At 39.9% G+C, this 24,174-nt stretch overlaps 1 protein-coding gene across 3 annotated transcripts in view; it reads left to right on the forward strand.

The window, feature by feature from the left end:
- The window catches only part of DLGAP2 (DLG associated protein 2), a 473,760-nt gene that overhangs the window by 28,336 nt on the left and 421,250 nt on the right, over window positions 1-24,174 (forward strand). For all 3 annotated transcript variants that reach the window (XM_060184966.1, XM_060184964.1, XM_060184965.1), the window contains exon 2: window positions 22,078-22,203. In XM_060184966.1, the coding sequence (XP_060040949.1) occupies window positions 22,169-22,203 (35 nt within the window). In that variant the 5' untranslated portion in view covers window positions 22,078-22,168. The remainder of the gene's footprint in view (window positions 1-22,077; window positions 22,204-24,174) is intronic.

A 24,174-nucleotide genomic window follows, 5' to 3' on the forward strand; every position in this document is an offset into this window, starting at 1 on the left:
ATTGTGTGAAAACCTATTAGTGTAATAAAGAAAGGGAAAGATCCATTTCATCTCAATATAGAAAAAGCATGTGACGAACTCCAATAGGCTTTCATGACAAAAACACTTTTTAAAATGAGAATGGAATGCAATTTCCTCAACATGGTAAAGGCCCCATATGAAGGACCAAAATCATATTCAAAGAGGAAAGACCCAAGCCTTCCCACTAAAACCAGAAACAAAATAAGGCTGCTGGGGGCCAGGTGGTAGTGCATCTGGTTGAGAGCATGTTACAGTGCGCAAGACCTGGGTTCAAGCCTGCTCCCCACCTGCAGGGGGAAAGCTTGACGAGTGGTGAAGCAGGCTGCAGGCGTCTCTCTGTCTCTCTCCCTCTCTGTGTACCCATACCTCTCAATTTCTGGCTGTCTCTATCCAACAGATAAATAAAGATAATAAATAAATTTACAAAACCTAAACCAAAATAATATAAGGGTATTCACTTCTACCATATGTTCAATGTAGTGAATTGTTGGGAAAACCATGATACCATTTTTGCATAGAAAAACTGAAAAGTACATCATGACTTTCCCAACAGCCCAAAATCCTACCTCAACTATCTAAAAAGTTAACCCTAGGTGTACCAAATCTTATTGTAAGAGCTGTAAAAACAACATGGGGCAAACCTTTATTACCTTACATTTGGTTATAATTTCATAAATACAACACCAAAAATCATGAGCAATATAAGAAAAAAATAGATAATTTGTACCCTATTTATATTATAGAAAAACTTAAACTTAAAAAATTATCTTTATGTATGTATTGGATAGAGACAGAAATCAAGAAGGAAGGGAGAGATAGAGAGAGAGATAGGGAGCCTGTCTGTGGTGCGTCTGGTTAAGCACACATAGTACAAAGCTCAAGGACCCGTGCAAGGATCCCAGTTCAATCCCCTGGCTCCCCACCTGCACAGGGATAGCTTCATAAGCTGTGAAGCAGGTCTGAAGGTTGTCTGTCTTTCTCTCTCCCTTTCTATCTTCTCCTCCACTCTCAATTTCTCTCTGTCCTATATATAAAAAAAGAAAATGGCTGCAGGAGCAGTGAATTTGTAGTGCAAGCACCGAGCCCCAGTGATAACCCTGGAGGCAAAAAAGAGAGTGAGTGAAGGAGGGATGGAAGGAGGAAGGGACGTAGGGAAGACACCTGTAGCACTGCTTTACCACCTGCAAAGCTTTCCCGCTGCAGGTGGGGACTAGGGGCTTAAACCCAGGTCCTTGCACTTTGTAACCTGGCCCCGTAGAAAAAATGTTTGTACCCAAAGGTAACTATCAGAGTAAAAAGACAACAATTTGGAGGAAATAATTGCAAATAACATATCTGATAGAAGGACTGGTAGAATTTATAAGTAATTCAACCACAAAACATAAAAACCTAATTAAAAAATGTTAACACTGAAAAAGAGTGACACATACGTGAAACTATACTGACATTAGCCATTTAGGGAAGCACAAATCCAAACTGCAGTAAAATATAACCACACTATCATAGATGTCTAAACCACAAAAGGATTCACACAGATCTGATTATATCAAGTCTGTTGTCTTTACCCACATGGGATGTACAATTTCTCCTTGGGTCTACTCTAGCATCTTTGATTCATTTTAGCAGAACCACCAGGCAGTACAGTTCCTTTTAATAATAATAATAATAATAATAACTATTATTATTATTATTATTATCACTTATCAGGGAAAGATGTTTATAAGACTGGTGTCACAAGGATACAGTCTCATACCTCCCCCAAATATGTGCCAACACACTGCACTTGCCTTTCATTGCCACCTACTGAATTGTCATTTTATCAGTTCTCATTAAATAGATACAATGATTCCTTTATGGGATTAAAATATTTATAAGGTCCTTGAGTGTAGGGGTGAAATAACAATAATGATAATAATTGACAGTATTAAATGTCTGGACATATGAAAATTTATGATGACATTTTGAGTCTTTTTTTTTAAATTGTTACCAGGGTTATCTCTGAGTCTTGTTGCTGGCACTAGGAATCCACTGCTCCCAGAGACCTTTTTCCCCCCTAGTTTTTACTAGATAGGACAGAGAGAAATTGAGAGAGGATGGGGAGATAGAAAGGGGGAGAAAGACACCTGCTTCACCACTTGTGAAGCAGACCCCCTGCAGGGGGGAGGGGGGGGGGCTCTAGCCCAGATCCTTATGCTTGGGAATATGTGTGCTTAACTGGAAGTCCCACCGACAGGCCTCCTGACATTTTGAGTTTTAAGAGAGGGAAGATTTCTGTCCTTCTGGTTGTTTTAGGGTTCCTTTGTTCCTCTTCCTCTTAAGTCCTTGAGGTGTGCAGTAAGGTCAGGTGGTTCACTTTCTAACAAAGTCCCAAAACCTAGATATACACCAGTTTCTGTGAGAGATAGCTTATGTTCACACGTATCCATAAACTACTGCAAAATATATACCTGAAAGCAGAAGTACACTAGAGTTTGCAGTGAGTACCTCCCTAACACTTCCTCTCCACTATTCCAAGCTTTGGGTCCATGATTGCTCAACAGTTTGTTTGGCTTTGTATGTTAACTCTCTTTTCAGTCACCAGGTCCCAGATGCCATCAGGATGCCAGCCAGGCTTCCCTGGATTGAAGACCCCACCAATGTGTCCTGGAGCTCAGCTTCCCCAGAGACCCACCCTACTAGGGAAAGAGAGAGGCAGACTGGGAGTATGGACCGACCAGTCAACGCCCATGTTCAGCGGGGAAGCAATTACAGAAGCCAGACCTTCTACCTTCTGAGACCCTCAATGACCCTGGGTCCATGCTCCCAGAGGGATAGAGAATGGGAAAGCTATCGAGGGAGGGGGTGGGATATGGAGATTGGGTGGTGGGAATTGTGTGGAGTTGTACCCCTCCTACCCTATGGTTTTGTTAATTAATCCTTTCTTAAATAAAAAAAATTAAAAAAAAAAGAGAGGGAAGAACAACCCTAAAAACTAAGGTGTGAGCAGGTGAGCTGTTGCTTGCTATCAAGTCACTTTTTTTTTTAAATCACACATGGAATCTCCATGCTAGCAGAAACACAATATGTAAGTCGCAGAAAAACAAAAATGCTGAGAGCCATACCTATTGCTAATCTTTCACTAATAAGGACTTATACTGCTTCTGTTACTAGTATACTCTTATTGTAGTAGAAGCAGTTGTATCATAGCAACTCAGGGTTAAAGTATAAATCTGTTCTTTCTTTTGTGCCCTTTCTTCTCTTATTAAAGCCATTTTTACCCCTCCAGGATGACTCCTTGTAATTTTCAGCTAGTTTGTTCATTTTGCTGTTTTGGTTTCTGATCACTTCAAGTTAATTAATTCTATGAACTCTTGTTTGTGAGGCTTCTAAAACACTTAACTCTTGAAAACAATGATGGCTGTTCTGCATTGCATATGCACAGTTACACTGTTTGCACGTTGCATAACTCTGAAGTGCATGTGAAGGTCAGGCTGTTTCTAGTTGCTGGTGGCCCACAGGGCTGGTCTATTGACCCACCCCTGTTATCCCAGGACTGTGTGTGGTTGCTCCTACACACCAACCATGATGCAACTTCTGTGTTGAGCTTCTCGCAGAGCTGAACCCCTGCCTTCTAGATGACACCCTGGTCTGGTGGGGCAGTTGGAGAAGCACAGAGCTTGTCAAGGACGAATGGTGACTGCAGGTGGTAGGGGAGCAGTGGGTTACATACCAGTCAATGGGCAAGAAGTTCTATTTAAGCATCACGCAGAAGCTCTGCAGTGTCACAATATAATACTACTTACCACCCAAACGCTTGCTGAGGGTAAATCAAGTGTGTTTTGACCACAAGAAAAGCAGGTGGCATCTTTCACTCTATTTAAATTAAGTCACTTTCCTGAAATACTAATCTTTGCATTTTCAGCAAACTGTTAACTCACAAGTTACTTTGGTTTTCAAGTTTGACACTTAACAATTGGTATTCTATGAGAAATTTGAATATAAAGACAAATAAGAGAGCTTTGAAAATGCAAAGCCACCCTTCATGAACATGGAATATGGGGCACTTGATTGGGATGTGGAGGAGAGGTGGTGTGTGGGAACAGAAGAGGACAAAAGTATCAGCTGTCCTACAAGGGAGCTTTCTGCTGCCCTCTGCTGTCACAAGCTTTTTCTTCCAGCTGCACTCAGCAAAGCCTGCAAATTTAGTCAGCAATTAGTAGGGTTTCATTTCTTATCAGGAAATAAGAATCATGTTCTTAATTCTTTATGGAAAATAACCTTTTATTTATGAAAGACCCATTTATTTTCAAATTATTTCAGCCTATTTTATTTGGAGAAAAATGAATAATTTAGAAAAGGAGGATAAAATTTACAGTTTTTTCAGATTCAAAGTTTAGCTTATTTTTTTTTTTTTAGCTTTTCTTGTACATAGTCGCTTATAGCAGAGTGTTTTGAAGACTTATCTGCTGTTGTGTTACATAGAAAGGCATGTATATATATGCTCCTTTGATCTAATTATAGTCAGCTCGGGCTCCCTAACAAGAGACCCCAGACCTTGTAGCCTGAAGAGTAGACACTTGTTTTCCAGAGTTCTGAGGCTAATCTAATCAGACCATTAAAAACCTGTCTCACTACAGACAAACTGGGCTAAGGTTCAACAAAGGAGCTTTTAGAAACAACACTGGTTGAAATAGTTGTAGCAAAGATGTATGTGGAGACCCCAGTGTATGCAAATTAAAGAGGCTACTACTGAATCTAGTTACAGAAAAGCAGCTGCTTTCACCACTATCGTTTTGCCAATTCTTGCCTTTTCAAAGAGTTATTCATAAAATAATATGAATAATATCATCTACCAGTGTCAAAGTAGTCAATGACTGGGCAGAGGAGATAATTTATTATTAGAGTACAGGACTTGCACACCTGAGGCCCCAGAAGCCCCCAGGTTCAATCCCCAGCACTGCCACATATGAGTGCTATGTGGTGATGTGCATACTCTACTAGGTATGTTATCTCCTGGGTCAATTTATAATTTTTAAACTTAAATATCACATCTTATAAGCTTCAGGTATATAGCATAATTATTTAATGTTTACAGATAGTGAGAAATGATCACCACAGTCAGTCTAGCTAACATCTGCACCACAGAAATTTCCTTTTTTTTCCTCTTGTGGTAAGATCTCTTTTAGCAACTTTTTAGATATAAAGAACAGTATTATTAATTATGATATATGAAACGCACCAATAATTTATCTTTTGCCTAGAAGTTTGTGGTTTTTGTTCCATCATCCATTTCCTTTATCCCTAACCTCTGACAAGGAATCAGTTTCCTCTCTTAGCTGTGACCATGAGTTGGTGTTGTTTTCAGGATTATCTGGCTGTCTTTAGCTTCTGGAGGAAGCTCCAGGACATTTTCCAAAGTGAGTGAGCCAGTTTAGTTTCCAAGATCCAGCTCACTTCCAATGAGATGTATTAAAACCACAGCTAATGCTGTCTCCCTACAGCTGCTAACACCACTTTTTTTTTTTTTTTTTTTTTTTACAGAATAAACATCCACTCAGTGCTTAGAAAAGTGTCCTAAATTACATTTTGGTGGTACCATGATTTTGATGTGGGACTGTTTTAAAATTTGCTGATAAAAGGCCCAATTTAAGGATGCTGAAAGTAACAGAAAAACTGCAATCCAAGTGAATCCCTCCAAGCTTTGATATCTCTCAAGTTTGATATCACCTCAAGTTCTTTTTGTGTGTGGATCAATTCTATATGCACCTCTGTGCTGGATTTAAAGGAAAGAGGTGTTACAGATTTTATGTCTGAAAAGAGAAGGTTCTACAAGTCATTGGTTTCCAAGGAGACCAGGTAGAATAATGTCAATACTTTTCAGAGTTCCTACACAACAGCTTAAAGGACACACAGTACTGAAGGGTTAAAAACACTGTTCTACACTAAAACAGTTCATCATTATTGCAAGACATTGATCGGCAAGAGTTTGTTTACTCAGCTCTTGATAGAAATAGACCTGAGGACTCAAAGGTGATATCTCATTATTATCCAATTTTCCCCTAGTCTTACTTTAAACATTGATTGTAGACTGAATCCAGCAATCCTGTAGATTCATATTGAGTGTGTCTCAAATAGCTGAATGCCTGATGAACCATCTTGGTGAATTTTGTGTCTTATGTCCTTTCCTGGTTTGCATGTCCTCACTACTCATGGTGAGGACATGGCTTCCTGCTCCTTTACACTCTGTTTCCTCCTTTTCCCAGCAGCTTTCCCTACCTGATTTGTCTTGCCTATTTCAGAGTGGCTATTATTTAATCTCATAAACTGGTTCTCAGATATCAGTTGCCTGTAGTTTAAGGGAAGTATTTATATTTTCTTGGACACTTGCATTTACTTCTGATTTTATTTATTTATTTATTTATTTATTTATTTTCCCTTTTGTTGCCCTTGTCTTTTTTTATTGTTGTTGTAGTTATTATTGTTGTTGTTATTGATGTGGTTGTTATTGGATAGGACAGAGAGAAATGGAGAGAGGAGGGGAAGACAGAGGGGGGAGAGAAAGACAGACACCTGCAGACCTGCTTCACCACCTGTGAAGCGACTCCCCTGCAGGTGGGGAGCCGGGGGCTGGAACCCGGATCCTTACGCCGGTCCTTGCGCTTTGCGCCACCTGCGCTTAACCCACTGCGCTACCACCCGACTCCCTATTTATTCCTTTTTATTGTCCTTGTTTTATTGTAGTTATTATTGTTGTTGTTGGATAGGACAGAGAGAAATGGAGAGAGGAAGGGAAGACAGAGAGGGGGAGAGAAAGATAGACACCTGCAGACCTGCTTCACCGCCTGTGAAGGGACTCCCCTGCAGGTGGGGAGCCGGGGGCTCAAACCGGGATCCTTGAGCTGGTCCTTGCGCTTCTCGCCATGTGAGCTTAACCCGCTGTGCTACCACCGGACTCCCTACTTCTGATTTTTGTTGTTGTTCTCCAGGTCTGAATATACTTAGGGAATTGTAACTGGCTCAACTGGTGGGAAACTAGATCTTCCTAGGATAGAGTTGTGTATCTGGCTAGGATACCATGGAGAACATCTAAATTACTGTCATTCAGATCAAGTTAAAAATTTAATTGGGGGCAGGTCCTGTGAGTTCCTTCAGAGACTTTCTGGAGGATATGGTTTTCTAGGCTCATTAAAACTAGCCACTGACTCCTGAGAAGGGGTAGTGGGAAGACTCTCACTGCCTGTTCAGAGCTGGCTCCTTGGGCACAGACACCAGAATAATTCAATATCAGATGAAGACTCATTCAGATCTGGGTAAAGTCTGGATACTGCCCCCCCCCAACACAATGCATTGGCAGTTAGAATGCATGTCTTACCATGCACGATACCCTGGGTTAGAGCCCAGTGACCACATGAGAGCATTACGGACAGCATCAACTGCTTATGGAGGAGTGCTTTTGTGTGTCTGTCTCTTTTTTCCCCTTTCTACTCTCTTCCTGAATCCTCTGTTCCTCTTAAAAAATATAGAATAAAAAATTGAAACTGGGTTTCAGTTCAGTGGCTCTGAGCTCATTCCTAGTGCTGCGTAATAGTAACTGGAGTTAACAGTGAAATTGGATAACACTACATGAAATTAAAAAGCTCCTATATATAAAAAGAAAACTATACAATGATAACTAGACAACCCAGTAAATGGGAGAAAATATTTGCAAATCATACAGCTGGAAAGTGACTGATATAAAACATCTATAAAGAGCTTGTACATATTAATAAAAGAAAAAAACAATAAAAATGTGAGCAAAAGAACCAGACAGACCATTTTATAAAGGAGAGATGCATATGCCCACAGATATAAGAAGAAATGTTCCACTTATTAGCCCACTGCGCTACTGCCCAACTCCCTTGTTCTACTTATTAAATTAGAGAAATTCAAATTAAAACCACTGAGATTCCATCTCACATATGTGAGAATGTCCTACATAAACAAAACAGGAAATGACATGTGTTGGAGAGGTTGTGGAGTAGTCATATGAAAAACAGTGCCTGATCAAACTTGGTCTGTCATTAGTTACTGGTACAGAAAACCCTCTTCTACTTGGAGAGACTTTAAAGGCTGCATTTCTTGAAATCTGTCAAAACTATACACACAGAAGCAGGTGGAAAAGCAGTTTAAAGATATGTTCCTTAGGGATCAGGAGACAGCTCTCTCTTATAGAGCACCTGCATTATACACAGAGGGTCCCAGATTTGAGCCTCAGCACCACATGGGAGAGCATAGCGCTAGGGTAGGCACCATGGATAGCAGAATAGTGCTATGGTATTTCTTTATTAAAAAAGAAAAACAAGGGCCATCCCAGAAGTGTAAAAATTGCATGTATAATTATAAACCAGTGAGTTACACATGTAATCCAAGATCTGTCTTAAATTCACAAATGACTTATTGGGAGAGCAAGTTAAGGATGATATTTTCAATAGGGGCAGAGGTTCATGAAGAAAGATTTATCACACATGTTCTGAAAGCTTCTTTGCTGCCATTTTCTAACTGCAAAAATACACCATTGGGATTTTGAAAGGAATTTCATTAAATCTGTATATTGTCATTTGAACAATGTTACTATAATGACAATAATACTGCAGTTTGAAAATGTTTAAGTATTTCCGTTCATGAACACGGGGGGAGGTCTTTACATTTGCTTTATATGTTCTTTGTTTTCTTTTAGATTCCTAAAACTTTGTAGTTTTCAGTGTGCTAGTTTTAGCCTTCTTGGTTCATTTCATTTATAAGTACCTTAGTCCTTTTTACATTAAATTTTCACATGTATTTTTCTCTTTTGTTCAGATGCCATTAACACTTATTTTATTATTTCTTTTAGTCTCGTTAATAAAGAGGTTTGATTTCTAATGACACTCAAAGAAGAGTGAAGAACATCAAAGGAAATAATTGATATTACCTCAGGGTTTTGTTTTGTATTAATAGCTTAAAGTACAAACAATGAATGAAGACATGAAAGCATTTGAGACTCACTACAACTGTGATTAAGTGCTGTAATTAAGTTCAGTATTCACAGCCTCTTAAAAACGAAGTGGTGCCAGAATACTGCATTAATTCCATGAATGACAGAAGGTTGTGGTGAAAACAGGAACTCCAAAACCATCAACTTCAAAGGAAGAGTGGGACCCACCAGGACACTGATTTGGTTGAACATTTAAGTGACAAATTAAGGAGTGAAGTCACTTCTCAGAGCTACACAGAACACATGTACAAAGTCAGTCCAAAGGTCCCTGTCATTGTCGCTATGGAAACTACCCTCACATTTCTTGACATATGTTTGTTGGAATTTTCCACAGCAACCCTTATTAAATTCTGTTTTTACCCTATAATTTTTGTTTCTCTTGTTTAAGATAAAGAACATTGAGTGCATTTGAGAGATAATGCCCAAAGATAGGGTGAAAGGTTGGTCTTCACTCTGGAATACCACAGCTAATTTCTAATAATGCAGTGTTTTGATAGGTTTCTAGCTCAGACTTTCTTTTAAATCATGCAAGGCTTCAGACTGTCTCTGGAATTGGTAACAAATAATAAATATTCTGTCTCACTTGATGACCAACTATTTTATAAATAGCTAAACATTATATAGTATTAACATTGCTGTTTCATGTAAATCAATATTTTGAGGCTAACCATGCTCAATCCTTGTCTGTCTCAATCTAGCACTTAATTTTAATGCTTAATGAAACATTTTAACTCCTGATAAAAAGAATTGAGAAACAAATTTAGGTTAAACTATTGTTTTGGAAAACTGAAATCAACAAGATCCAAAAATAGATGCTATAGTTCATATGTCAGGTACTTCACCTCTCACCTCATTCTTGGATATTGATTTTTATTAACTATTTCCACTGAGGACTGCCATAGCACAACAAGTCATAATACTATCATCTGCCAATCTTGTGCCTTTAACAATACATTCTATAGTGGTAAGATATTCTTAGACCCGTCCTTCTCAGGAACACTGGAGGCGTCTTCAGGTCTCCTACAGATTTTCTGTGTCATCAGCTCTCAGAGGATGGGAACTAACTAGTCTCTTATCACCCCACCCCCCACCCCCACCCCCCAAAATCCCAGCACATACTTGTTGGGTCAGATTCTGTGTGTGGCTTATGTGACATAGAGCACCTTCTTTGGGAAGGATTATGACAAAATGATACTTGCAGCAATGGCAGAAGTTGATCAGTTACTGTGTGATTGGGGAATATGCACACAATTCCTTGGAGGTATACTTAGGAGTCCCTTTTCTAGAAAACAATAGTTTGGCTAATGTAGTTTTAGCTCACTTGCAAATCCCTCCTATATCTTCTTTAGATCAGGAAAGTCCCCAAATATTAATAAAGGTATCTCTGCATGTTGCTACTGAGAAATTTTTAGCTCAAACTAACTTTAAATTGTCCAGCAGTGCTAGAGAATGCGGCTTGCTTCTTCTCTGTTCCCTTGGAAAGTTGTTTCAGAGTAAGTACCTTGGTAAGGAGTTAAAATCAGGGTTAGCATTCATTTGTCTTTGTTTAGTCTTTTGCATTCATATATGTAAGTAATTACATAATATTGTATGCATAGGGAAATAGTACTTGTGACTACTGTATTCTGAGTTTAAAAAGCTGGTGCAAAAGGTAGCTATAGTTTCTTGACATTTTGAATATGCAAAGAGGCTTTTTTTTTTTAATCAGAGCATTTATCAACTCTGGTTATTTGTAGTGCCAGGAATTGAGCCTGGAACCTCTCAATTATAAGTACCATGCACTACTGCTGTGCTGTCTTTCTAACTGTGATTTCATCTTCTTTTTGTCATCAGAATTTTTGTGGGGGGAGAAAAAAGTTTTGTGGCGCACATGACCTGAGATGGTTTTCAGGAGATTATTTTCCTGACCTTCTACTTCATATGTTCCTTTCCCTAAAGTGCATGCACTAATCTGAGAAAGTGTGAGTTCTGCTTGTGTGTATGTCTTCTCCATTTTCCATTTCACTCTCTACCATTCAGTAAGTAAATGAGAACCTTGATTACTGCTGTCCTAGTAGCCCAGGCTGGTCTTGACATTGACAACTCATAACTAAAATGTTCATTTTCCCATTTTTTGCTTTCAGTTCCATTGAAAGAGGGGCTATGATAGCACTCTGAGCTAATTAATAATAATGCACTTTGTTGGCCAATGCTCATGATTTCTGAAGAAGTTTCAAGAGTGGAGGTTCTGTGCCATGACATGACATCATCCCCAGCTGTCCAAGGCAAATGCTTGGCCTCCTCCTTTTTTGTTTTTTCTTAGAGGGAGTGACTGGGCTTTCACTCTGTTTAAAACACAATGGTGGTACTTGGGTGTTAGACCAGAAACTATTAAATACTTAGAGGAAAATATTGGCATAACTCTTTTCTGCATACATTTTAAAGACATCTTCAATCAAATGAATCCAATTACAAAGAAAACTAAGGCAAGTATAAACCCATGGGACTACATCAAATTAAAAAGCTTCTGCACAGCAAAAGAAACCACTACCCAAACCAAGAGACCCATCACAGAATGGGAGAAGATCTTTACATGCCATACATCATATAAGAGTTTAATAACCAAAATACATAAAGAGCTTCCAAACTCAACAACAAGAAAACAACCCTATCCAAAAATGGGGAGAGGACATGGACAGAATATTCACCACAGAAGAGATCCAAAAGGCTGAGAAACACATGAAAAAATGCCCCAAGTCTCTGATTGTCAGAGAAATGCAAATAAAGACAACAATGAGATACCACTTCACTCCTGTGAGAATGTCATACATCAGAAAAGGTAACAGCAGCAAATGCTGGAGAGGGTGTGGGGTCAAAGGAACCCTCCTACACTGCTGGTGGGAATGTCAATTGGTCCAGCCTCTGTGGAGAACAGTCCGGAGAACTCTCAGAAGGCTAGAAATGGACCTACCCTATGACCCTGCAATTCCTCTCCTGGGGATATATCCTAAGGAACCCAACACACTCATCCAAAAATATCCGTGTACACATATGTTCTTAGCAGCACAATTTGTAATAGCCAAGACCTGGAACCAACAACAGATGAGTGGCTGAGCAAGTTGTGGTATATATACACAATGGAATACTACTCAGCTATAAAAAATGGTGACTTCACCATTTTTAGCCAGTCTTGGATGGACCTTGAAAAAATCATGTTAAGTGAAATAAGTCAGAAACAGAAGGATAAATATGGGATGATCTCACTCTTTGGTAGAAGTTGAAAAACAAGTTCAGAAGAGAAAACACAAGTAGAACCTGAACTGGAATTGGCGTATTGCACCAAAGTAAAAGACTCTGGGGTGGGTGGTGGTGGTGGTGGGGGAGAATACAGGTCCAAAACGGATGACAAAGGACCTAGTGGGGATTGTACTGTTATATGGAAAGCTGGGAAATGTTATGCATGTACAAACTATTGTATTTACTGTCGAATGTAAAACATTAATTCCCCAATAAAGAAATTATATATATATAAAAAACCACAATGGTGGCTATACTAGTTTTTTTTTTTTCCTCTGAGCCTGAAATCTGATATGCAGGTGGATCCTAGTTATTTATTGTCTGGGGAGATGATGTAATGGCTGGAAAAAGAACCAGAAAGCTGGATCTGGGAAGAGAGTAGCTCCTTAATATGGGAAAGCAGGGGGGTCGGGTGGTGGCGCAGTGGGTTAAGCGCATGTGGCGCAAAGTGCAGGGACCGGCATAAGGATCCCAGTTTGAGCCCCCGGCTCCCCACCTGCAGGGGAGTCGCTTCACAGGCGGTGAAGCAGGTCTGCAGGTGTCTGTCTTTCTCTCCCCTTCTCTGTCTTCCCCTCCTCTCTCCATTTCTCTCTGTCCTATCCAACAACGAATTGCGTCAACAAGTGCAATAATAATAACCACAACGAAGCTACAACAAGGGCAACAAAAGGGGGAAAAATGGCCTCCAGGAGCAGTGGATTCATGGTGCAGGCACCGAGCCCAGCAATAACCCTGGAAGAGGAAAAAAAATATGGGAAAGCAGTATAAATATTGTTGACTGTAAACCCTATCGATTTGATCTGATCTGTGGGCCCATATTCAGCTTAGGAGCCTATGTGACCTCTGCATCCCTATATATCCGACCTCACATTCTGTGGCCATCAGTAGGAACATGCCAAGCTGCCCCAATTTCAGGACTCATCTTCCTCAGGTGTAGTATAGAGTATGTTGTCCAGCCTCCCTTCAGAGGATGCCTAAAGACTACAAAACCTCAAAGTATCAGTAATAAGCACAGTTGAGAAATGGTGCACTATGGCTGGAAATTGTTATACTCTGCCAAAATTCAAGGAGTTCAGGGTGGTCTATAAAGTCTTAAAATGCTGCAGGTAATTTGTAGAAATGCTACAGACATTTTGTAACATATATTTTGGAGAAGAGCTGCACAGTCTGAAAACCCTAGTTTGAAGAAGTAATGCTAACAGAAATAGTCCCATTCCTGAAATACAACTGGCTAGGTTACATATCTTTACAGGTTCAAAATTTGGACACTTTAGGTGGAGTTTGTGATATTGAACTATAGTTATTAAGCCTAGTAACCAAAACCACTTGATCTGACAGAAGTCACCAAAGACATTGACTAATGTCACACACATAAAGTCACTACATTTCAATGAAAACCATGAGCCAGATTAGAATACTGTCTATAGGAGAGTTAGAAATGAATGGCTGGTCTATGTTGTTATGTATACTTCACACACTCAGAACTTTTGAACAATAGCCCTTGACCTATGGCATTTGTAAAATTGAATCAGAATTGTTTTTATTAGTTTGTTTTGTCATTTGTATGATATTATTCTTTAAACCTCATCATTATTAATAGTAACATGAGTAGTATAAGCAGATTTATAACTCTGAACAAATTAATTTGTATTTGATTCTTTATGTTAGGGTGTCTAATTGGTATATAAGTGTGTATGTATAAATTGTCAACCTGAGACACATTAAAATTATCAAATTGAGACACATTAAAAAAAACAGCGGTGGTGAACCTGCAGAGATGTGGCTGTGGAGTAGCAGCAGCCCTGTTTTGATCTCCCTGGTTAACTAAGAAAAGCAACAAAAATCACCTGGAAATTCAACAAAATACGTCCAAGATTTCTTTAGAAACTCACCAAACCACTGGTGAGCACAGACAAGTGTGACTTATGAACAAGAAAAGGGGTAAGGGAAAGATTCCCAGGACTGAAAGGCTGCACTCAGGAACAGCAAGCTGGGAGAGTGTCAGCTGAGGTGCACCACATCCAGATCTGAGTTAAAGAAGCAGTTGTTAAAAAAAAAAGAAAAAAGAGCGTCGGGCAGTAGCGCAGCAGGCTAAGCAAAGGACCGGAGATCCCGGTTAGAGTCCCTGGCTCCCCACCTGCAGGGGAAAAAAACTGAAGGAATTTGCCACTACCAAACCTGCTTTACAAGAATTACTGAAAGAAGTCCCACTTGAAAAGAAGAAGCACAGAAATTCCAATTTTGAGATGATCAGTATTAGAATAGAATCAGGAACAAACAATAACAGGGAAAAACAGACACCTGAAAAGAGCAAAATAGAGTGACACTGTCTAATGTTGGTGAAGAAAAGCCAACTTAAAACACAATGGCTGTACCTCACTAGGGAAGATAGAAACCAGATAGGGTTATAGATTGACCTGCCTATGACTCATGTCCAGGAGAGAAGATTATATTTTGCATTTGAGAATCATCAAAAGTTTTCCATATACACTAATGGTACCATGCCAATAGGAACATTCCACTTTCAGATCTCAGGGGAAACCTGAGACTGTAGTCTTCTCTTTGTTCCCCTACCCTCCACTTCTGTGGTAGGGAAGGATGATGTCCCTGACTCTAGGGTATCAGCTATGATGACATTTTGTTGACCTGCTTTTTCCTCTCCTGTTTACCACTGGATTTTCTTGTTTCTTCCTTAGGTCTTATCCATTTTTCTTTTTGCTGATGTCCATCTTCTAAAGAATCTCTTGGTTACATCTGTGAGTGGGAATACTTAAAGTCCTAGGGTAACTAAATATATGTGTATTCCCACATAGAATCTAATTTTACTGAGAATGGGATCTAAATCCACAACCATTCTCCTTCAGAACCATTGCCATCACTCAGAGACTTAGAGGATATACCAACCCTGCCTTGTTCTTTTGTGGGTTGTCTCCTCCTCACCCCATCATGCCTACCTTGCTACTTTAGAACTTTACAACTGGTGCACATGGCTGATTTGTCCTGGTTTTCTAATTTATGCTGCCCCTGAGGCTCTATCTGCTGTTTTTCTTTATCTTGGTAGTTTTTCTTCTATTAATTCTTTTTCTCCCTTCTTTAGTGGTGAAGCAAGTACTGCAGGTGCCTCTCTGTTTTTTTCTCTCTCTCTCACTTTCTCTCTCTCTTTCTATGTCCCTCTCCCCTCTCAAAATTCTCTATGTCTTATCAAATAAAGAAAAGGAAAAAGAGGTAAAACTGCTACCAGGAAAGTTGATTTAATTTTGCAGGAGCCTTTCCCCTTCTTCTTCTTGTAGCGTTTGCCAGCCTATCCCCTGATGGCAGTTAACAAAAAAGAATTTTCAGATTAGGGTCAGTGAAACAGCTTACTCAGTGCACTCCTTTGCCATTTAGACTCAGGATTGAGTCTATCTAGCTCCTTACTGCATTGAAGAAAGCTTCATTGATGTGGTCTTATATTTTCTTTCTCTATGTGTCTCTATTAAAATTAGTTTTGTGGGAGCTGGGTGGTAGTGCAAGTGGGTTAAGCACACAAAGCACAGAGCACAAAGGCTGCCATAAGAATCCAGGTTCCAGCTCCCAGCTCCCCACCTGCAGGGGGTCACAAGAGGTGAAGCAGGTCTGCGGGTTTCTGTCTTTCTCTTCTCCTCTCTGTCTTCCCCTCCTCTCTTGATTTCTCTCTGTCCTATCCAACAACAACAGCTATGACAGCAATAACAACTACAAAAAGCACAACAACAAAATGGGAAAAATGGTCTCCAGGAGCAGTGGATTCGTAGTGCAGATTCGTAGTGCAGACACCAAGCCGCAGCAATAACCCTGGAGGCAATAAATAAATAAATAAATAATAATTTTGCATACAATTCTTAGAGGGATGGCCCTTCATTATTTTCCACTAGCTATGTATGCATATCTCTAGGACTCCAACATTTGATGCTGTTGGTTTGTTTGATTTTAACCATTACAGGTGCCTGTCGTGCTTTCTCTCTCTGTTTTTCTCTCTTTCTCTCTCATTAATGATTTAACAGAACTTTACATAGTTATAAGATTTCAGGAGTATCATTTAACAACCATACATGGTCTGTAAAAGTCACCACACCCTCTACCAAAGTTCTGTATCCCCATGCTCTGACAACTACCATAGTTCTCACAAAATCCAGGAAATGGTTTGGTTACTATTTTTTATAAGTTTACTCATCTAAAACTAGTCATCTATATTCCACATTTGAATGAAACTATCCTGTAATTGTCCCTCACCCCTTTGTTTATCTCACTTAGCACAGTCACTTCCAGTTTCATTTATTTTATCCTAAATGTTACAGTCTCATTTTTTAAAAACTGAATAGTACTATTGTATTGACTATGTATCCCATAACTTCTTTATCCAGTTGTCTATCATTGGTCATTTAGGTTGCTTCCATATTTTGACTATTTTAAATAGTGTAATTTTGAACATTTAAGTGTATGTATCCTTTTGAATGAGAACTTTCATGTCATTTGGATTTATATCTAGGAGTTGTATTGCTGGATCATAAGGATCAGATTCCTATTTTTTTTTATGTGTTTGAAGACTTTTAATACTGCTTTCCATAGGAGTTGCAACAGTTTGCTTTTGCAGTCCTGCCATGTTTTCATGGGGATGTTTCTGAGGCAGCCTCTGGTCTGCTAGATCAGAATGTTCCCATGTATCAGACAGGATATCAGACTCTCTTGTTTCTTCTAACTCAAGTTCAGCTCTATATTCAGGGTCTAGTGTTGTGTACACAACACAGAATATGCAATTGGTACTTGTTTCCATTGATCCCAAAAGGCAGGTTCTAATCATTGATAGTTTTATCACTGAATCTTTTCCAAGAATCTCATGGTTTCTGATGTTTTTATTTTTCTTTTACTTTTTTTTGGGTCAGTTAATAGTTTACAGCATAGTCTTTAACACATAGGCACAACCTCTCATCTCCCCTTGATTGGTGTATGGGTGACACAATAGGACCCCAATGTCCCTTCATACTATCTCTTTCCCTCCTTCCCTAGAGTCCTTTGTTTTGGCACAATACGCCACACCAGTCCAAATTTCACCTTATTTTCTCCGTTACTGTCTTTTCTTCTTAAGTTCCACCTATAAGTGAGATCATTCAGTATTGGTCATTCTCTTTCTGGCTTGTCTTACTCAACATGATGCCTTCAAGTTCTAACCATCATATTGCAAAGGAGGTGACCTCTTCATTTTTAACAGTTGCATAGTATTCGATTGTATATATGTACCACAGCTTTCTTAGCCCTTCACCTGTTGTTGGGCATCTGGGTTGCTTCCAAGTTTGGCTTATTACAAACTGTGCTGCTATCAACATTGGTGTGCATAGGACTTTTCAGATAGGTGTTTTTGTTTTTCCTGGTAAATTCCTAGAAGAGGGATTGCTGGATCACAGGCAGGTCCATTTCTAGACTTCTGATGAATCTCCAGACAGTTTTTCATACAGATTGGGTCAATTTACATTCTGGTGTTTTCTGACATTAGGGTTCAAGAAACTGCAGGCATTTTGATATATATCGGGTTTATGAAGTTCCTGGCCATGGTCCAGGAAGTAGCACAGAGGATCAAGTATTGTAATCTCATGCGTGATGCACAAGTTCTATCTCTTAGCAGTGCATGCACCAGAGCATTGTCATTCTCTCTCATCATTAAACAAATAAAACCATGTTCCCAATGGACATGTCACTACCCACAGGATAATAAGTAAAGCACTGTTGTGGGTGAGCTGGGTTGCTCTCTCAGGGTGCAGTGTTCTCTAGTGTGCAGATATGGAAACCTTCTGCAAGTTCATCTCAGCCCTGCTCCCAGCCCACATCTTGGATACTTTCTCATCAGCACATGTATACATGACTGCATGATTGTACATGTGGTGTGCACATAAGTGTGTGCTTTGATTTGCATTAATGAGTGCTGGGCACCAGGGTGGGGATACTTGGGCTTCAGCTTTTACTCAGACATCCAAGTGTAGCTGTGAGAGAGTAGGGAGAGGCATGAAGTCACATGTCAGGTTGGGTTTGAATAGTGATTGAACTGTTCAAAGACCCTGCCTAGTTCAGTCTGAAAGTGGTGGACTAGAAGAATTAGCCACAGCTGCCTATGGTTGATTTGGGAATTGGAAAATAGGATGGAAATTTGAAAATTCAGCTTACTTTACATTTTGTTTTGGGCTGGTATTGTATACCTAGCCAACTCAACATGATGACAAGGCATATTTTGTAAAAAAAAAAAAAAGCATTTTGCTAATGATGCATATAAAATGACTGAAATTAACTGTGGACTCACTTTGGGTTATTAGAAAGGCTTAAATATTGTGAATTAATATTATCGTTAGGGTAATTGGATAGGCATTCTACTTGCCTTAATTAAAGCAGCTCTGATGCTTATGTGAAAGAACATTCAGAAATTTTTTTTTTAATGATACTTTAAAACTTTCTAAGTAGTTCACCCTGTCTTGTGCTTCTGTGAGCCTTCTGGCTCCATCTCCACAGGACCTAAAAGGTCTCCTGAACACCCACCTATGTTGTTCTCAGGCTGCACATGCTCCCAAGCCTGAGCAGAGGTTTTGAGCAAAAAATGTTTTTTTTAAAAAAATATTTTTTATTTTATTTATTTATTCCCTTTTGTTGCCCTTGTTGTTTTATTGTTGTAGTTATTATTGTTGTTGTTGGATAGGACAGAGAGAAATGGAGAGAGGAGGGGAAGACAGAGAGGGGGAGAGAAAGATAGACACCTGCAGACCTGCTTCACCGCCTGTGAAGCGACTCCCCTGCACGTGGGGAGCCGGGGTTCGAACCGGGATCCTTATGCCGGTCCTTGTGCTTTGCGCCACCTGCGCTTAACCCGCTGCGCTACAGCCCGACTCCCACAAAAAATGTTTTAAAAAGTTCCTGAGCTGTTGGAGTTTTGCTGTAGGTGTGCCAGGAGCTGGCCCTGGCGAAAGTAATTCAGGGTCCCTGAAGGAAAGGGGGAGTCAGTGAGATGAATGAAGAAGTGAACAATTATCAGCTGCTTTAGGTGCAGGAGAGAAGTGTCTCTGCCGTCTTTCTGCAGAGCTTTATTTTTAAACACTTTGCCTGGATATAGTTGACACCACGTAAGATTGTTTTCACTAACAATAAGGATACAGGTGACATCATGTATGATTGTTTTCATTAACATCAAGAATAACCTTAAACATCATTATTATTATTATTAGTAGTAGTAGTATGCTTTCCTTAGAAAGTTCCCTAGGTCTGGAGTATGCTGATCTCCCCTTGAAAGTTTCTTGGGTCTGGGGTAGCCTAAAATTTCCCTTGAAAGTTCCCTTGAAATGACCATCTGTGTTTTGATCATCTCCCTGTTCTGACCTTCTGTATGAATAAACATTTCTCCCTGGAGCTAAATCTAATAGCTTTTCTTCTTAACACATTCTTGAATGGGTCTAACTAGATCATAGTAGGCTATCCACCTAAAGAAATCTTCTGCTGTAAAGTAAGCACACACCACAGGGGCTCTCTTCTGGATAACCTTTGCATATATGAAAGTTCACTAACTTTTAGCTATATGAAAGTTTGCTAACTTTTACCCAGATATCCTAACATCAGCTATTTAACTACACATCCTCTATATTCATCATGGATGCCTGTAAGTGGAAGCAGGGGTTTTGTGGGCAAGGTTAAGCAAAAGGGCCTCTTTATAATTAGGTGAAGATCACAGTCTGTCACTCATACTATAAGCCACCTGTAATTCTGGCTTTTGGTCCGAGTCCAGCAAATAGAGAAGCTGTAATGGTGACAAATAGCTCTTTTTCTGAAAGCCTCCCAATGGGTACAGCAGCTTCAGCTCTCACGCCATTTTTAGTCTTGTTACATTCACTGCCATAATTGTTGTCACAATGTACTTCCCCCAGGGATCTCCTTTTATTGTCCCCAGGTATTATTTGTGCATATCCAATTATAGCCAATAGCTCTTTAAATGATCAACGTAAGGAAAATGGCTTCAGTTTAGTCCAGGACTTTGCACTTTGCAGTCAGTCCTAGCCTGCTGGGGCTGTGCCATACAGCAGGCCTGACCTTCCTTCACCATTGACCTCAGGTATTATTTGTGTATTTTCAATAGCCAATAAATCTTTAAATTATCAATGTAAGGAAAATAGCTTCAGTTTAGTCCAGGACTTTCTACTTTGCAGTCAGTCCTAGCCTGCTGGGGCTGTGCCATACAGCAGGCCTGACTTTGCTCCTGCCAGAGATAGTCTTTCTTTCAAGTCAAGAAGGTGTGTTGGGAGTCTCAGCAGTGGGGGCCTGTGATGTCCGTGCAACGTCAACACTTGAGAAGGAACTGGCACACTGATCTCAGTCATCAAGACCCAAGATTTCAGGTCCCCACATCCACACTGAGGAGTCTGTAGTGACCTTTCCGGGTAGATCCCATCTCCATGCAACCTCAGGAGATGGAGACACATGACAGCAAGTTTGGCATCCACAATAGGGAAGTCTGTGTGTGCATGTATCTATGCATGTCTGTTTGTACATGTATCTGGTGCATGTTCATACTTGTGGGGGACTGCATCTGTGCACATGAATGTACACATTGTGTTTCACATATGCATATGTGAGTATGCCTATGCATCTTTGTGTCACACGTCCCTTTGTGTGCATGTGTGTATTTACTCAGAGTGGGTTGTACAGGTGACATTTGCTAAAAGGACTAAAATGATGTCTCCCATAAGTGGGAGGATTCTGCCCTTGAAGCTTGTGTTTTGCTTGCCCCCTCATGCTGGCTTCCTTCCTGGACTTGCTCTGATGCTTACTCTCCCTGGGACACATTTCTGTCTTCTTGCCACCTGCTGGAAATTGAACGTCCCTGCTAAGTAAAGTCACTATGCATGACTTTCCTGGATCTCTTCCATAGTCATCCTCTTCCACATCATCTTCATACCAAACAGGTGACTGTGAAGTCACTGTACACTCTCTCCCCACACTTCAGAATTCAGGACATGCAGTTTTTGGAGAGTGTGTGTGTTTCTGGTCCATAAAGCAACATTACTGCTAATCTATCTTGATTGTATTAATGAAGTAATTTCAGAATCTATAAAACAATATATTTTTTAAATTAATTTTATTTTATTTTTTAATTTTTTTAAATTAATTAATTTTATTTTTGAGAGAGATGAAGAGAGGAGAGAGAGAGAAACACCAGAGCACTGCTCAGCTCAGGCTTATGGTGGTGTGGGGGATTGAACCTGGGATTTAGGAGCCTCAGGCATGAGAGTCTGTTTGCATAACCATTATGCTGTCTCCCCCACCCAAAACAATTTTTTTAAAGAAATAATTTGAAGGATTTAACAGCTGATCTTACATTTTGGTTTCACGGTGTTATCTAGACTATGTTCCTTCTTTGCTGTGTTCTCAGATTTGTAATAGAAACCGAAGATACTTGGGGTTTTCTGAGACCTGGATCTTGGAGTGTTATGGGCTGCAGGCTGCAGCTGGTGTGTCACCTGGGTGACATGAAAGTTCTGAGATGTTCAGACAATGGCTTGTGAAAAGTGGTAGAGCCAAATACAGGACTCTGGAGGCTGGGGTACCTCAGTTTCACCTGGATATTCCTGGGAAGCTGCAGGGCTGCTAGCTTGCTGAATGGTGAGGTTTAAAGTAATAATGAAACTTGTGTTTCTTGGTAAAATAGATTTCTCTTGGGGAATGGTTGTGTCTTCCCACTCTCCACATGTGACTGTCTGTTCTGGTTGATTAAAATTAACATTTACAAGGCTCTTTTTCCCCCTCAGGCATTCAAAAGCAAGGGCCTCCATGACGTCACAGTGGCCACGGCTTCTGTTTGGTTGTGGATGTGGCTGAGGCCTCTAGTTCAGCTGACTCATGTGGACAAGAAGGTGGAACCCCCAGCAAACTTGGTGAGCACCCCAATGTCACCAAGCTAACACCTATATTGCAAGGAGAAAGATCTTAACATGTACCATCAGAATTTCACTTTATGAGTTAGTTGTCAATTATTTCTCTTAAATACTGAAATCATGGGAGTCGGGCGGTAGCACAGTGAGTTAAGCACACATGGCAGGAAGCACAAGGACCAGTGTAAGGATCCCAGTTAGAGCCCCTGGCTCCCCACCTGTAGGGAGTGGTCATTTCATAAGCGGTGAAGCAGGTCTGCAGGTGTCTATCTTTCTCTCCCCCTCTCTGTCTTCCCCTCCTCTCTCCATTTCTCTCTGTCCTATCTAACAATGACAACATCAATAACAAAAACAATAATAACCATAACAACAAGGGCAACAAAAGGGAAAATAAAAAAAATTAATGCTGAAATCATAAGGGGCAGTTAGTGTCAAAAAGCTATTATAATATACTTACCTCTCCCAAGAAGAAACCCTCAAGTCAAGGAGACTGTTTTCTATTTTATTCAGAGTAGTACGATTCCCCTTGAATTGTATTTCCCCACTTTGAAACAGGGATGCTAAAAATTACATAATGAATGAACCACATTGTATTTATGTTGCACTATTGATGGAAATTAGCATTTACAAGCACTGGGAAGAAAATACAATTCACGAGCTTTCAAGAGAGACCTCAAGTCAGATTACGGGTAAAAACATGTATCCCATGTATCCACTGAATACACTCAAACTATGGCTCTCCGGTGAGATGTATTTATTTTTATACAGCACTAGGGAATGAACTGAGAGCCTCACACTTATATAACACTTCTGAAATGGCCTCATCAGCTCAATTTTAAAAATTCTTTATATGAGAGAGAGAGAGAAAGGAGAGAGATAAAAGCAGACTAGAAGAGAGGAGAAAGTGGGAGAGACAGCACAGCACTGCTCCAACATCAATGGAGGCCCCTTCGTGCCCCCATGTCGTGCTGGGCACTGAATTCAGAGCTTCATGCATGGTAAGTAGTGTGTGCTGTATCTACTGAGCCATTCCCAACCCGCTTTTTTTTTTTTTAAGGAGTCTATAAGCAACAGTGGACTTCCTTATTTTTTAATTTTTTAAAAATTTATTTATCATTGGATAGAGACAGAGAGAAATTGAGAAGGTAGAGGGAGATCGAGAGGGAGACAGAGACACACCTGCAGCCCTACTTCACTACTTGAAAAGATTTTCCCCTGCAGGTGGGGACCAGGGACTTGAATCCAGATCCTTACGCACTGTAACATGTGGGCTTAAACCATGTGTGCCACTGCCTGGCCCCTCCCCCAGCCCTCTTTAATATAGGATTTAAGTTATCCTTTTCTAGGTCAAGTGGAGCTGTGCAGTGTGAATTTAGATTACAGTAATGGTTCAAACTATGTCATAGGTGATTAGACACTAAAATTCGCTACATATGATCTTGCACAATTCTTATTGTCGAATCACTTATTTGTTTAATAATCAGTGATCAAAGTCTGAAGTCAGAACTGTTCAGAATTATTCCTTGATATCTACTTTAGCTCATATATTAAGGGATTTTTAGAAGATAGCCTTTTTTTTTTGCCTGTTTTTTTTTTTTCTCAGATGTTGTGTTTGCCGTTTTATGTGAGTTCAAATGTAAGGAACTTTGCTCAGCTGGGCTCTATGGGATTTGAAGCCCTTTACCTGTCTCTACAATGAATTTAGGTTTAGGTTCTTGAGTGCCCAGGTAAGCCCTCCTGAGTCATATACATCTTTTGCATTTTTATTGAGTAAATCCTAGGATGACCAATATGATATCACTGCTACCTCCATATCTTATCAGGGAGTGCAATGACGAGAATGGATTGACCTGCTTTAGTTTGTTCTGTTTTCAATGATTTTCAATTAACAGTCTTTTGAAGAAATTAACACTGGCTCAGCAACCTTACTTTTCCAAGGAAAATTCTAACATAAGAGTATCTGAAGGCGCAAAG

This window comes from Erinaceus europaeus, chromosome 2 (assembly GCF_950295315.1).
Source record: "Erinaceus europaeus chromosome 2, mEriEur2.1, whole genome shotgun sequence".
NCBI classification, from domain to species: Eukaryota; Metazoa; Chordata; class Mammalia; order Eulipotyphla; family Erinaceidae; genus Erinaceus; species Erinaceus europaeus.